General features: G+C 41.1%; 1 protein-coding gene across 2 annotated transcripts in view; it reads right to left on the reverse strand.

The window, feature by feature from the left end:
• ets1 (v-ets avian erythroblastosis virus E26 oncogene homolog 1) overlaps window positions 1–15,926 on the reverse strand; it is a 96,424-nt gene that overhangs the window by 18,753 nt on the left and 61,745 nt on the right. For both annotated transcript variants that reach the window (XM_060846712.1, XM_060846713.1), the window contains 5 exons: window positions 15,747–15,866; window positions 14,413–14,613; window positions 12,801–12,887; window positions 12,145–12,387; window positions 7,254–7,514 (listed from right to left, as the gene is read on the reverse strand). In XM_060846712.1, the coding sequence (XP_060702695.1) occupies window positions 7,254–7,514; window positions 12,145–12,387; window positions 12,801–12,887; window positions 14,413–14,613; window positions 15,747–15,866 (912 nt within the window). The remainder of the gene's footprint in view (window positions 1–7,253; window positions 7,515–12,144; window positions 12,388–12,800; window positions 12,888–14,412; window positions 14,614–15,746; window positions 15,867–15,926) is intronic.

The following is a 15,926-nucleotide window of genomic DNA, read 5'->3' on the forward strand; positions in this document are numbered from 1 at the left end:
AACAGAAACTGTATATGGTACGATAGCATCATTGTGAAATACTTTCACATTCAAATGGTGCAGAGTGGATCAGTGCAGTTGAGCAGCACACACTGCGCTCTATGCTGATGATGTGGTTAAACGTTTGACAATATACATAGGGGCACTCTGAGCTCCTGTACAAGCCTTGCTAGAACAAGGGCAGCACCACATCTGAGACATGGTGGGCAGCTAATACACGTGACTGTGTGGGCGTGCACCATGCTGCAAGACCAAATAGTCCTTTGCATGAAATTCTTGCGGGTAGCCTATTTACACTTCAGCAAGCACAAATCCCTCATTTTAGTCACAGCCCCAATGCAGTTGAGCAAATTGAAATTAGGTTACGTTGAATGATACAGAGTAGGTAGCATAGAAACAAGCATCCACCTTAACCATTCCACTGACATTTACACTTCTCCTCCCATCCTCCTTCATCTAATTCTATCACTATTATGCTTTACTCTTTTATCTAGTTTCTCCTTAAATGTTTCTATGCTATCTGCCGCAACACACACTTGGTGGTATTGACTTTCACCCTCCCACCATTCCCTGGATAATGAACTTTTTTTCTGAGATGTCTAGTTTTGGTAATATCAATCTTATATTGCTGACCTTTAGATATTACAAAAGTGTCAATGCTCTCTGTCTCTCTAAGCCTCAGAATGTGATTGAACATAGAAGCTAAGCTCCCAGTTGCACTCCTGTACTTGAGATGTACTCCAGTACAGTTACCCGCCTGCGAAAGGAAACCCTGTCCACCAGCCATGATTCAAAGTGGAGAAGCACTGTGCTGCATGTAGTTAAGGCAAGAACTGTTCGCAAGACTGAAGGGAGTTTAAATGTGAACAACTCTGTTTGCTATCTTTTCAATATTTGCACACGAACACACACAGGCATACATATGCACACACAGGTATGCATGAATGCATTCATGGATACAGCAAAATAAACTGGAAACGAATGTTCCAACTAAAGAATACATATCCAAGTTTAATTCAGTTTGAATGAACTTGCATGGGTTGGCACAGTGGCTGCCTCACATCACCAGGGACCCGGTTCGATTCCAACTTTGCATGCCTGTCTGTGTGGAATTTGCATATTCTCCCCATCTCTGCATGGGTTTTCTTCAGGTGCTCCAGTTTCACAAATACGTGCAAGTTAGGTGGATTAGCAATGGGAAATTGCCTATAGTGTTCAGGGATGTGTAGGCTAAGTGTATTAGCCATGGGAAATGTAGGATAGAGTGGGATGCTGTTTGGAGGGTCGAGTGGCTTGCTTCCACACTGTTGGGATTCTAAGAGACTATCTGTCAGGTGATGATGGTTGGTGCCAACTCAAAAATACAACATTTCTTAGAAAATAGATCCTGAGGTCTCACCTTCAGACCTAGGTCTGAATCTAATACAGACTGATGGAATGAAATGTTTGACACTCTCTGCTGGCTGTTGGAATACTTCTGAAAACATGTTCCGCTTGGTCTCAACTCAGTTCACTTCTAGGTGGTACAATTCCCCAAACTTAACTTTAACATCCACTAACATTTTCAGGCAGCACAGTGGTTCAGTGGTTCACTGCTGCCTCACAGTGCCAGGGACTTGGGCTTGATTCCAGCCTAGGGTGACTGTATGTGGAGCTTGCACATTCTCTGCATGGGTTTCCTCTGGGTGCTTTGGTTTCCTCCCACAATCTGAAGATGTGCAGGTCAGGTGAATTGGCCATGCTAAATTATCCATAGTGTAAGGTGCATCAGTCAGAATGGAAAGGGTGAATGTGGGTTCCTGTGGACTTGTTGGGCCAAATGGCCTGTTTCCACATTGGAGGAAATCTAAACTGAAAATTGGCAATATCTTATTGAGTGACTACTCCTTGAGCAGTGCACACACTTTTCTATTTCATGACTGTTGGGGAGAAAGAGAGAGAGAGAGAGCTATCAATAAGATCATGGCTGATCTACCTCAACTCTACATTTTACTAGGTTTACTAGACTAATACCTGGGTCATCCATTTAAGACACAGAGGAGGAAACATTTTTCTCAGAAAAGTGAGAGTTTTTGGAATTTCCTTCCTCAGAAGACAGAGGATACAGAGTCTTTAAATATTTTAAAGGCCAAGCTAGAGAGACTCTTGACTCCCAGGGGATGAAACATTATCAGGGATATGCAGGAAAGTTGAGGTTAAAATCAAGCCAGCCAAAATCTTATTGCATGGCAGAACAGGCTCAAAGGGCTAAGTTGCAGACCGTTGTTTCTTGTTTGTAGGTTCATGTGTTGACATTCTTGTTGACATCCTTACTTTTTAAAACCCAAAAGATCTATTACCTTAGTCTTGCATATATTCAATAACTGAGCATAGACAGCTCTCTGGGATGCAGAATACCAAAAATTGGAAACATTTTGAGTGAAGAAATTTCTTCTTCTCTCCATCCAAAATGGATGACCCTTTAATCAGAGAATGTGACCTCATCTTGTTGATTCCTCAGCCAGGAAAAATAACTCTTCACAACAACCCTTCTGCACCTCTGCCTTTCGGTATGTCCAGCACACCTTTGATGTCAGGTTCCCCAGCCTCCAGGACTTGACCAGAGCCTAAAGTTTCTGGAGATTAATCAAGACTCTTTGAAGGACAACTAGAAGGAAAAATCAAAGTAAAATGATTCTTCAAACTCTCTTGTTCAACCAACATAAAATGTTGGAAAGGTGTTATTTAATAGTCAAGAGTGACAATGAGGAGTCTATTTGTGTTATAGTTGGCATAGGAAGGTGAGCTGCATAAGGATCAATGTGTTAGGTGACCAATGGTTGGAAGGGGGGCTGAGGGAGCACCATGGGGCTACTGGTGGCAGATTATCTAATATAATACTGGGCATCAATTCTCCTGTAGTTGGGAATCTTATGGGCAGCCAACAGGAATGACAGAGTTATCCAATTCAATATGGCACATGTCTGGGAGTATTGCACATCAGATTTTAGTGGTCAGAGTGAAATCATGAAATCCCAGTATCAAGGGAGGGTAAAAGGACAAGTTGGCCACCAGTTTGGATCCAGAATGTGAAGCTCTCTTCTATTTCTGCTCATTAATTCTGCCATTCACTTGTTAAAGTTAAAATCATTCATAATAAAACTCTGCTGTGTTACTGTTTCCCACCAGTCTGCTTTCACTGAAATGATTAGATTCCCTACAGTATGGAAATAGGCCCTTCAGCCCAACAAATCCACACCGACCCTCCGAAAGGTAACCCACACAGACCCATTCCCATACCCTATATTTACCCGACTAATAAACTTAACACTATGGGCAATTGAGCATGACCAATTTACCTAACCTGCACATGTTTGGATTGTGGGAGGAAACCAGAGCACCCAAAGGAAACCCACACGGATACAGGGAGAATGTACAAACTCCACACAGACAGTTGCCTGAGGCTGGAACTGAACCCAAGTCCCTGATACTGTGAAGCTACAGTGCTAACCACTGAGCCACCATGTCACCCATCTTCACTGTCTCTTCTAGAATCACCTTTTAAGACCAGTTCCAACATAAACACAATTCAATGTGGTCCTGTTCACTCAGTCAGGCAAACACCCATCTGCTCAAAACAATTAAAACAAACAAAATGTTGCAATGTGGCACATACCCTGTCATGAAATCCCCATCCTTGCCCCTTGCTCACTGGGATCGCCCTTAACCCTCCAACCAGCATTTAATAAAACCAATTAGACAAACAAAGGCCTGAAGGCAGCAACTTTCCTGCACCTGTTTGCTTCCCTCCCATCTCAAAGAATAGCTTTTGACATATTCAATAATACAATTCAAACTATATTCGTAATAACACTGAGACTGGTAGAATGAATTTCATCTGAGCTTAACGTTGGCATTGGGCTATATCCACACATGCTGACTGGATTGAAGTGAAAATTCTGTATTTCTTTTCCCCACTTCTTCAGCTGAAAATCAATTGCAGTTTTCTCATTGCTGTTGAGATTATCTGACTGCTCAAGACTGCAATTATCCGATGCCAAGTGCTGCAGTCACCAAATGGGCTAACAAATGAAGTGAAAAAGAGTCTTCAGCCTGAACTTCAGCAAATGGTTGCCCATCATAATTCTGATCATGAGAAAGGAAATCAGTCAAAAGTAAAAGGGAGGTCTCCAAACCTAAAATATATCTGCTACATTACTACAAACTCTGAAGCAAGGCTCTTGGTCTCTGACTCAACTGTGACAATACTGGACTCCGTTTTATTACAGATAAGATCTGTGACTGTTTGTAGCAAAGTGAAGCATGTAATTGCCTTTGGTATCATTCATTGTGAAAGTGTCTCAATGCTTGTCGTGCATTCAGTCAGGCTATCATTTTTGTACATTTTTCCAAGTGGAGTAGATAGCTCTTCTAACAAAAGGGAATCAGCTGAAACTCTTGTTACACTTCTGACTGCTAGTTACTTCCAGATTCAACACATCAGTATCAACCCAACCCACACTTGGACCCAATAATGTGGCTTAACCAGAGTCCAACAGCAGCACACTATTGTACTGGTGTAACCTCACCTTGCTCCACATCAACCATTTTCTGGTCTCTTTTGAGAGTAATTGGTAATTTATGACCATTTAGGATAAATCCTAAATTGATTAATAATGTCCTAATTTTATTTAATTCCAGCTTCTTACAGCCAAAGCTATTATAATCATGTTGTTCCTCATTATATTCCACTCAATATTAGGAACAAGCTGATAACTGATCCTGTGGATGTCCTTGAACATAAGTTGCGTACTCAATCAGAAAGTGTGTAACCTGAAATGGAGTATGCAGATATGTTTGGTGAATACGAAAAGTACAAAAGTACAAAAATAGGTAAATGTAGCATTTAACAGTTAGTGAACACCTCATGAAGAATAAAGGTTCAGCCTGAGGCAATTTCCAAAGCAAACTGCAATTCCGTGTCTTTCAGTTCCTTATTAAAAAAAACATTTTACCGTGTGATTTTATCAGTCCCCACAAGCTGACCTACTTCTACCAAAGTATTGGGGTTTCCATGGCAACCAAAGGAGGAGCAATAACAAGCTTTGCGTTAATTATTTCTTTGCAATACATCTGCTAAAGCACTAAAATGTATGATGTGCTAAACTAGACCAGGAAAATCCAAATCAAAACGTGACTGTAGTCTTTGGTACTTGGAGATACATAGGGTCACAACAAGACCTCTGCTTTCTCCTCATCTCTAATCTCTCATCTCTCCTCACCATGGCGCTAACCACAGAAGATCAAATAACAAGCACTTATCACCAAGAGCCAAGATGTACATTAAATCTTCAACATGTGCTTAATTTCAAACCATCAAAAGAATTACACAGCATGTTTCAGAGCCTAAGTTAAAAGTTAAATCATAAAATCAGGAGAGTAAAAGGAGGAACTATTTTTCTGTTCAAAATAATCAGTTCAAGAATTTTTCAAGGCAAGGGACAAACCAATTATAAACCACACATTAACTTCCGACACTATTATTTGTAAATGTATGGTTTAGTGTTCAGTTGCATGCTGTTTTGCGGGTGCTTTATATCAATGAAAAAGAGGTTACATTATTAGACCAGTTATCTTAAGAAGGTAAACTCAAATCCTGCCGTTGGCAGTTTCAAACATTGGTTCAAATTATATGAGTGAAAGTAAAAGTGAACATAAAAGTTTGTCAATTAACATGCTTTTGGAAAGGAAGCCTCCATTCTTACCCAGTCTATACACTTCTCCAGTCCCACACCAGTGTGGTTGACTCTAATTGGGCTTTGAAGTGGCCTACAGGCCACACATCTGTGCCAAACCTCTTGCAAGTGGTTCAAGTAGATCCACCAGCACCCCTTTCTCAGAGCAGCTAGGGATGGAAATAAATATCAGCCTTGTCAGTGAATTAACTTGCTATTCCTACTTTTCCCTTCAGCCCAAATGAGTACTCAGCTCAGATACAGGCTTTTTCACTCTTGGTTTTTACAAGCTTGGCCAAAAGTAAAGACTGTGTGTCAGTTATCGCCCACCTTCCCCACACATACATTCCTCAAACCCCAGTATAGTTCTGTTAGATCATAACAGCAGGAAGAGAGAAGGTTCTTATTGCTCACACAAAGCGGACAAACTCAAAAACAGAAATTGCTGGAAAAGCTCAGCAGGTCTGGCAGCATCTGTGGACATAAATCAGAGTTAATGTATTGGGTCCAGTGACGCTGCATTAGAAGTTGACAGGCTGGTGAGTTGGACACAGGGTTAAAAAACTTCATTTCCCAGCTGATCTTGCCTTTACTCTGATCTTGAATTCAATAAAATCTACAATCTAAAATGTGGATACAGCCATGGAACTACCAAAATGTCACAAAAACCTAGCTGGTTCAGTAATGTCCTTCAGGGAAGAAAATCAGCCACCCTTACTTAGTCTGGCCTACATGAGTTTCCAGACACACAGCTTCCGGGCACATAGGGATAGGCAATAAATGCTGGTCTAGCCAGTGGCAACCGTATCACATCTTTTTTAAAAAAAAGGGTGAGAGGCCAAAGGCCTATCTGTGAGCCACGTGTCTGGATTATCCAATATTCTATCTAACTTCTTGGAGAAACCAACCTCATCATTCTTTTTCACCCTGTTTCCTTGACCAGCTCCTCAACTCTACCAGTGTTAACATTGATTCACCGGTAGCACTGTCACCTCTGAATCATAGATTTAAAGTCCTATTCCAGAGGCTTGAGCTCAATGTCAAGACCAACCAATCCATTATTGCAGTTCCGAGAGAGTGTTACACGAGTGGAGGTGCCATCATTTGAAGATAACGTTAAACCTGTCTTCCCTTAAAAGTATGATTATTTTTGGAAGAAATGCAAGGGAATTCTGGCAACATTTATTTTTCAGCCATCACACTGAAATTCCCTGATCTGTTCATGATCTCATTGCTGATTATGGGAAATTGTTGCACACAAACCAACTGCTGCACACCCTACATTCAAAAGTAATTACATTTCACAAGGTGCCTAGGTGCGTTCTAAGGACGTGAAATGTGCTATGTGAATGCAAATCTTTATTTGTGAATTTGTGAAAAACAGACATTGACTTCCACTTTCACACATAAAGCAGGAGATTTTCCTGAACCAGCATCTCAAACAAGTTGTTGGTAAATTGATCAAACTATCCAGATCTTTGTGTGTATGTCTTAACAACCTACAGTATAGAGACCTGAGGTGATGAGGTCAGGGGTTACCTGTATATCCAGCCAGAGCAGCAGCAGGAATCACCGGCTTGTCCTTATTTAGATCAGTTCGTTCTCGCACGTAATCTTTGAATGTCCCTTTGGGTTTGTGATTGGGCAAATTGCTGGAATACTCCTCAGACTCAAAACCATCATAGGAGGGCACTCGCTGGAGGCTGTTGAAAGAGGACTGGCTGCTCCAGGACTGTGTTAAGCGGTCACAACTGTCAAAACTATCAACACTCTCAAAGGAATCTTGGCCACCGAGTTTACCTGAAGGAAAAACAAGAAAATGGGTGGTCACCAGATAGTTTGAGTGTCTGCAGGTGCAAATCTCCTCTTCCAACTAAAAATAAAGATTTTAGATCGAAGGGAATTTCCCTTGTGATGTCAGTTTTCACACTGGCTCAAATTGAAGTTGGAAATCTTGAGCTTAAACTGAAAGCTGCACTATACTGGTGCGGGTCACAACTGTGTTGATAATACATCCTGTGAGATTACATGTTTTTATTTGGTTCAACTGTCAGTTCTTATAGTGATTTACATTTGGACAAATATCATGATTAGATTACTTATAGTGTGGAAACAGGCCCTTCGGCCCAACAAGTCCACACCGACCCGCCGAAGCGCAACCCACCCATACCCCTACACTTACCCCTTCACCTAACACTACGGGCAATTTAGCATGGCCAATTCACCTGACCTGCACATCTTTGTGACTGTGGGAGGAAACCGGACCAACCGGAGGAAACCCACGCAGACACGGGGAGAATGTACAAACTCCACACAGTCAGTTGCCTAAGGCGGGAATTGAACCCAGGTCTCTTGCGTGCTGTGAGGCAGCAGTGCTAACCACTGTGCCACCGTGCCGCCCACCGTGTCGCCCATGGTCATGGCATGGAAGATGTTCACCACAATGATATTACAATGAAAGACTTTTGTATGAGAAGAGACCTGAGAAATTGGGCCTCTTTTCAGGACAAATTAAGGACATTCACAGATCTGTTTGAAATCTTTATATTATTGGAAATGTTGATATGATAAATCGGAAAAAGAAAACTTTTCGTGGGCCAGTGAATTGGTAACTCAAAGGCAATTTAAGATCCAAAATGTTTTAAAATTGTTGAATTTGGAAGTCCAACTGGTGGTGGGGAATTGAGTCCAGGGTATCAGGAAGCACTTCCTTCACAGAAAGGACTGTGGAAATTTGTAACTCTTTTCCCTCAAAAATGATGAGCAGAGGGTGAATTGAGAATTTCTCGCTGGAGATGATCTATTATTGTTAGAGATGGGGAATTCAGGGTTACAGAAGCAAGGCAGTTTGCTTGATAACAACAATGTTGTAACAAATTCAAGGGGTTAAATGGCTTACTCCTGTTCCTTTTAAAACACAGTGAAGCATGCATAGGACACTGGAGGTACCAGATAATATCTATATATCATGATTTTAATGGCACCCATTTTTTTTGACAAGGCTCCATGAAGTCAATGTTTCCAGGAGTGACTTGTTCTGCAGAAATAGTCACTACAGCAATTATTCATCTAATCTTCAGGCTCCATAACTTAGCTGTTTCACAAGAGTCAGTTGACATGTTCCCTCACAGTCCCTGATAAGAACTCCAAAGTATCCAGTCAGAACCAAACAACTATTCTCACTGAGTTCATAGTGGCCTCTGTCTGCTTATGGCTATAATTCTTCCCAGTTGTTAGCACGACCTATCAACTTAAGCAAAAAACATTGAAGTGGCATGAAAAAGGCATGCTGATCAGCAAAAATGAAAAATCTAGCCTGGCACAAGGCTTTCGAGATTGGTATCACTCTCGAGTATCACAGGAACAATCCTGTTGCAAGGAAGAATTAGTCATAGAGCACAGTGTCACACCCAAGTGTTATCGAGGCACTAATTTCCACAGCCAGTCTCCAGCTGTACTTACTGCCTCAGCCTCTCACTGTTTTACCACATCCATTAATCTGGGTCATCTTTTCAACCCAAGAGATCATTCGCAGAGTTTACTTAATCTCAGCAGCAAACATCAATTCCATTCTTAATCCATTCAATACACAAATCTAGGGATATCCTACAGGTGGCAAATGTCAGCTTCAGCTGGATATCTTTCTGGGGGAGCCATCACATGACCAACAATGTAGAACAGCCCTGATCTTGTACTTTAGGTCTAGCATGACCAGTTAGAAAGAACAAGTTCACTTTACCCAACTGAACTCATCATAACATTGAAGACAATATAGAGAGCACAATATGAAGAGGATGCGGGAGCAGAGGGGCCTGGATGCATATGTGCACAGTGGTGCTAGAAAGGCACAGCAGGTCAGGCAGCATCCAGGGAGCAGGAAAATCCACGTTTCAGGCAGGATACCTTCACCAGGAAAGGCAGGATGTGCAGGTAGAATAGTAAACGATTATCCTTGGCTTTATTAATTGGGGGAAGGGAGTGCAAGAGCAAGGAAGCGATGTTGAACTTGTACAAGACACTTGTTAAACCTCAGCATGCGTGTTGTGTAGAGTTGTAGGTGCCACATTGTCAGAAGGATGTGATTGCATTGGAGAGAGTATATAAGTGATTTACAAGAATGGTTTCAGGAATGAGGAACTTTAGTTATGAGGATAGATTGAAGAACTTTGGACTGTTAACCTTGGAAAGAGGAAGGCTAAGAGGAGATTTGATAGAGGCTTTCAACATCATGAGTGGGCTGGAAAGAGTAGTTTGGGAGAAACTGTTTTCGCTTGCACAAGGAACAAGAATGGAAATAAATTGAAACTGATCTGCAAAAGAGAGTCTTATTTACTCAGTGATAAGGTAGGGTATGGAATGCACTGCCTGGGAATATGATGGAGGCAAGTTCAATTGAAGCACTCAAAAGGTCATTGGATGATTATTTAGCTATAATAACATCCAAGGGTATGAGAGAAAGACTAGGAGATTGACGTTTGATAAAGATGCTAATTTAATGAGTCAGAGACAAATTCTTCTGCCCCATAACAATCCTTTTCATTCTGTGATCCTGACTCTAGAAACAACTTTACTCTTTCTTTAAGTATTAATATAATTCAACAAAACATTAGATTTAAATAGTGATTTAAGCATAAGGAACATTTATGAAAGGAGTATTATAAAATGAGTGACACTGAGCCATAAAAGGAGATATTAGGTAAGATATTCTGCCTGGAAGTCTGTGATGAGTGGTGTTCCACAGGGCTCTGTCCTTGGGCCTCTACTGTTTGTAATTTTTATTAATGACTTGAATGAGGGGATTGAAGGATGGGTCAGCAAGTTTGCAGATGACACAAAGGTTGGAGGTGTCGTTGACAGTATAGAGGGCTGTTGTAGGCTGCAGCGGGACATTGACAGGATGCAGAGATGGGCTGAGAAGTGGCAGATGAAGTTCAACTGAGGTAAATGCGAGGTGATGCATTTTGGAAGGTCAAATTTGAAAGCTGAGTACAGGATTAAGGATAGGATTCTTGGCAGTGTGGAGGAACAGAGGGATCTTGGTGTGCAGGTACATAGATCCCTTAAAATGGCCACCTAAATGGAACAGGGTTGTTAAGAAAGCATATGGTGTTTTGGCTTTCGTTAACAGGGGGATTGAGTTTAAGAGTCGTGAGATCTTGTTGCAGCTCTATAAAACTTTGGTTAGACTGCACTTGGAATACTGCGTCCAGTTCCAGTCGCCCTATTATGGGAAAGATGTGGATGCTTTGGAGAGGGTTCAGAGGAGGTTTACCAGGATGCTGCCTGGACTGGAGGGCTTATCTTATGAAGCGAGGTTAACTGAGCTCGGACTTTTTTCATTGGAGAAAAGGAGGAGGAGATGGGACCTAACTGATTTATACAAGATAATGAGAGGCATCGATAGAGTCGATAGCCAGAGACTATTTCCCAGGGCAGAAATGACTAACATGAGGGGTCATAGTTTTAAGCTGGTTGGAGGAAAGTATAGAGGGGATGTCAGAGGCGGGTTCTTTACACAGAGTTGTGAGAGCATGGAATGGAGTGCCAGCAGCAGTTGTGGAAGCAAGGTCATTGGGGACATTTAAGAGACTACTGGACATGCATATGGTCACAGAAATTAGAGGGTGCATACATGAGGATCAGTGGTCGGCACAACATTGTGGGCTGAAGGGCCTGTTCTGCGCTGTACTGTTCTATGTTCTATAACCAAAGTTTGTACAAAGAAGTAAGCTTGAATAAAAATGTCATAAAGGGCAAGCAGTGAGTTAGAAAAGGAAATGGAACTTGTGGGTTGGGACAAAGGCAGCAGAGTATTGAATGACTTTAAGGTTACAGTGAGTAGAAAGGTGAAAGATCAAGCAGCAGTGTATGGGAATAGTCAGGTCTGGATGTAACAGAAGCATTGATGAGGATTTCAGCAGCAGTTGAACTAAAAGTATAGTCAAACAGAGGTGGAAACAGTCGTAGAGATGGCAGCAGGGATGTGAGGCTGGAAAAGCTACAGAAAATGCTGGAGATTGGCAGATCTGGCAGTATCTTTGGAGAGAGAAATAGATTTAATGTTTTGTGTCCAATAACTCCTCTTCAGTTTCAGATTTGCTGTATTTTGCTTTTATATAAGGTTGGAAAATCACCTCAGAACCAAATGTTATATGAAGGTTGCAGACAGTTGAATTCAAGCTTAAATTTGAAAATGTCAAAGAGAAAGAAATCACAATTTTTTTCTGCTCCTATAGTTATTTTTTCTCATAGGCCTTGCTCTCAACTGTGGCGAAATGTGAAACTTCAATTCCTGAAGATTCTGGGATAACTTTTGAGAGTCAGCAAACCCGATGAAGTCCGACCACTCCTCTAGGACACTACAGTTACATGACCATTGCACTCTTGGTCATCTGAACCTTTACTACCCTGGTCCATAATCACAACATACCTCGGCTAATACGGCCCACGCACATATTGTCAGGCGACACCACTTCCTGTTTGAGGTAATACTCGGTCTGCAGTGACTCCATGGGAGCATCACGAGTTATCACAGCCTGATAATCCGGTTCATACTTTAGAGACAGCAGCTCCTCCGAACTAATAGGATGCAGGGTTTGGTAGGACTCTGTAATAAATCCTGGATCGGAGTATTCAGATGGAGGGACACATTGTGCGTGTTCACTGCCATACCCTGTTGGGAGAAAGATTGAAATTAATGCACAGCAGAGAAACAGACTCAGAGAAGTAGAATCACAATTGCAAGCTGCGAGCATTAAATGGGAGAAGAATTGGTATCTTCAAAGAATGGTCCTCACATCAAAGTAGCCTCTTGATTCACACTGGTCCAAATTTGTACCAAATTATGCACACTGCTCACAATTTATATCGCTCCTGAATTACACCACTCCTGAACCCCACCCTTCCTAAATGACATTGCAAGCACCTCTCACCCACATCTACATCTGACCTGCACCCCACATCCAAATCTAGACACAAGTACAATGAACACAAATGGGAGGAAGCTTTGTATTCTTAAGGCAGTTCACTCATTCCTAGTGCTGATAACTCTGGGCTAATTCTTCTTGAGGTTAAGCTCTAACTCACCTATGGGATAGGCAGAGAAGAGACTGTTTTCAGAATAACCGGAAACCACACCATTTACCAGGTAGGGCTTGATGTCTTCTTGGCATTCTGACAGAAATGAAATTCAACAATCAGCAAAAAAACAGTCTCTTAACATACTAATCAAGTTGAGACTATCTTGAAAATGCTCGAGATGTACAATGGGGCCCTTTGCAATTTAGACATTCAAATCCCAGTCAGATACGATGTGGCTTAATGATAAGGAAAGCTCCTCTACACCATCCCCATCCAATACTCCCAGGGCAAGTACAGCATGGGGGTCAGACACAGAGTAACATTCCCTCTTTACTGTACTCATCAAACATTCTTAGGACAGGGACAGCATGGGGTTAGATACAGAGTAAATCTCCATCTTTGATGTTCAAACTTCAAGTGCACCACTTTGCACACAAGTCCCATATCAGTCATCTTGTGCTTTGCGAGTGACATTTATCAATTTAAATTTGTTGCCAATTGTTTTCCCTTTGCGTATCTATGATGTACTACATGACATACTTTGCACTTCTGATGTATTCACACTGAATCAGGCACACTTTCAAGCTGTGAGACAGTCTGCTATGAGCTGAATTCACATTCCCCAATCTCCCTTTGTGTTGGATGCTCAGCAAGGCTAAAGACTGGAGTGAGCTACATCACAACCTGAGACAATGTGGTAGAAGAATACAGAAGTATGAATAAGGTTACACTGCTGTCCAGATCCCAAAATTGCTTTCACATGGTCTTTATAGAACTTGCCATATCAATTGGCATGTAGCAGTTCAAGAAGTGTATATTGTGTGCATGTATTTTGTGTGGATACATGTTGATATGTATCAATGTTGCACATGTGTTTCATGTTTACAGTTACACAAATTAATCTTGATTATCCATTCTCTTTGTCAAACCTTTAAAAATCTTTACTGCTCCCTGAATAAGACCATTTTCACATACACTGTCCCTCTGGATATCACTAGTAGAGTGCATGTAGTAAAAACCAAAAGAACTGTGGATGTTGTAAATCAGCAATAAAAACAGAAGTTGCTGGAAAAGTGAGTGTAGTGTTTGTCATTGGAATGGGGCACACTCCCACTATCCTGCAACCAAAACAGCAGTCAGGTTTGAAAAGGGAAATTAGAAATTTTTGAAAAATGAAATGCAAGAAACATACAACAAAGTCTTAGCATACGAACACCCTCTTAAATACAATAGATTTGTCTTTTAAGAAAGGTACAGGTCAAATGGGACCTGAGAAAAATAATCATGACAGATTGTGCACTCCTCACCATCAACAGTAACTTTTAATGACAATGGGTTTTCTTGACCATTACCAATACAATGCACTGCCACGCACTTTATGGCCAGCTAACACACAGACTTGCAGCACTATGTCACTGTAGCTCGTAAAATCTTAGTGGGATACTACAAGGTAAGTTGGTGAAGGGTTTTCATCGCAGTGCCGAATTGACATGCAATACACTTCAATAGAACTAATGCTGCACTTTTCTAACATTTAACTCAAAGAGCTGTTAAACATCCCATGGGCATGATCTAATGCTAAGGAGGGAAAGGTTAATGCCATGAGCCTATGGCTTACCTTTCTGAAGCTGCTCAAGATGTTCCCACAAGATGTCACCCACAAAGTCAGGGGCCAACTCCAGAAAGCTGTCCCTGCCCAGGGCACACAGAGTGGCTCCATTCATTCGTAACTGGTGGAAATCCACATTCTTCAAACTGAATTCATTGACAGCCCAGGCTAACCAGTGAGTCACATGCTCATCCATCCATTGTCGTGGGTCTGCAGGGAAACATAACAAATGTGCGGCATTTCTGTATCTGATAAAAATTGCTGCGATTTCAAAATACAGGAAGGGCCACAATGCAGCTCTATTGAGTCACGCAACAGCAGAAGGTTTCATGAAAGATTCTATTAAGGGTGCAGTCTTTCCAGGACTGACCTGGAAGTTTCAAAAATTAAAGCTTAACCTCTTGGTACACTGCCACATGTGAGTCAGAAAAACCTATCAGAGTTCTTTTTCAAAAGTGCATGTTTTTTTTTCATTTTCATCAAATTCTTTTAGTTTATAAAAATATTAACAGACTCTGGCTGGATGGGGTGATTGGGAAAAGGGTGAGTGTGTAGTCACTATTAGCTCACATTTATCCAAACGAACTCTCTAGCCAAAGATTGGACCACATGAGGGTGAAAGTGGCTCAAATAATTCAAAGTAGACACTGGCTCGTTCAATTGGTTATTATTTTAATTTTGGAGCTAGGACATTTATATAAAATTGATCAAAATTGGTCACCATCAGCATGAAAGGAAAACCAAGAAATAAAAATTCAAAAATGTGATACTTAGAGTTCATTTCATCACTGACATCACTGACATCATTGACATCATTGACATCACTGAAGTCAGAAGCGGTGGAAGATCAGAGCATAATTGGTTTCATCATTTACCATCAGCCCACATGCAACTTTACCTCTTTCCACTGAATCACTTTGCTAAATTGAAACATAGAACCAATGTTTGCTCAAACTTTTCATTCAAATCCAAAATTAACAAATGCCATTGTCAAATCCAAACAGGACTGAATTTAAACAAATGGTGCAACCATGGATGATTTGCTACACTCAAATGATTTTCATTGACATTTATTTTGGAACTGTGTGAGCATTATTTAAGAAATGCCCCTGATGAATTTGAAAATTGAGGTGTTCCTCATGCAGTTCAATTTTGGGAGAGATGGATGCGATTTTTTGAGGTCAAATGTACAAATAAATGGGATGTTAACAAATAAAGAGGGAAATAAGCGTCTTTGAGGATGAAAAGTAAATTCCTCCAGGTCAGACCAGTATTTTGCTGAAGGATATCCAAGATGAAACCAGCAGTTAAGGAGTTCAGTTGCAGTAAATTGTAGTGTTTACCTTTTGGAATTCCCAGTCTTTGCTGTACTCTTGTGAATTCACTAAATGTGTCCTTGAGGGCTTGAGACATCATTTTGTTGCTGCTGGGTGTCAGTAATGGTATATCTCCACATTCCAGGTCTAAAAGGAGTTTAGAAAAAAAAATGTCTGTTATACAAAAACTCAACATCCAGCAGTCAT

This window comes from Hemiscyllium ocellatum, chromosome 29 (assembly GCF_020745735.1).
Source record: "Hemiscyllium ocellatum isolate sHemOce1 chromosome 29, sHemOce1.pat.X.cur, whole genome shotgun sequence".
NCBI lineage: Eukaryota > Metazoa > Chordata > Chondrichthyes > Orectolobiformes > Hemiscylliidae > Hemiscyllium > Hemiscyllium ocellatum.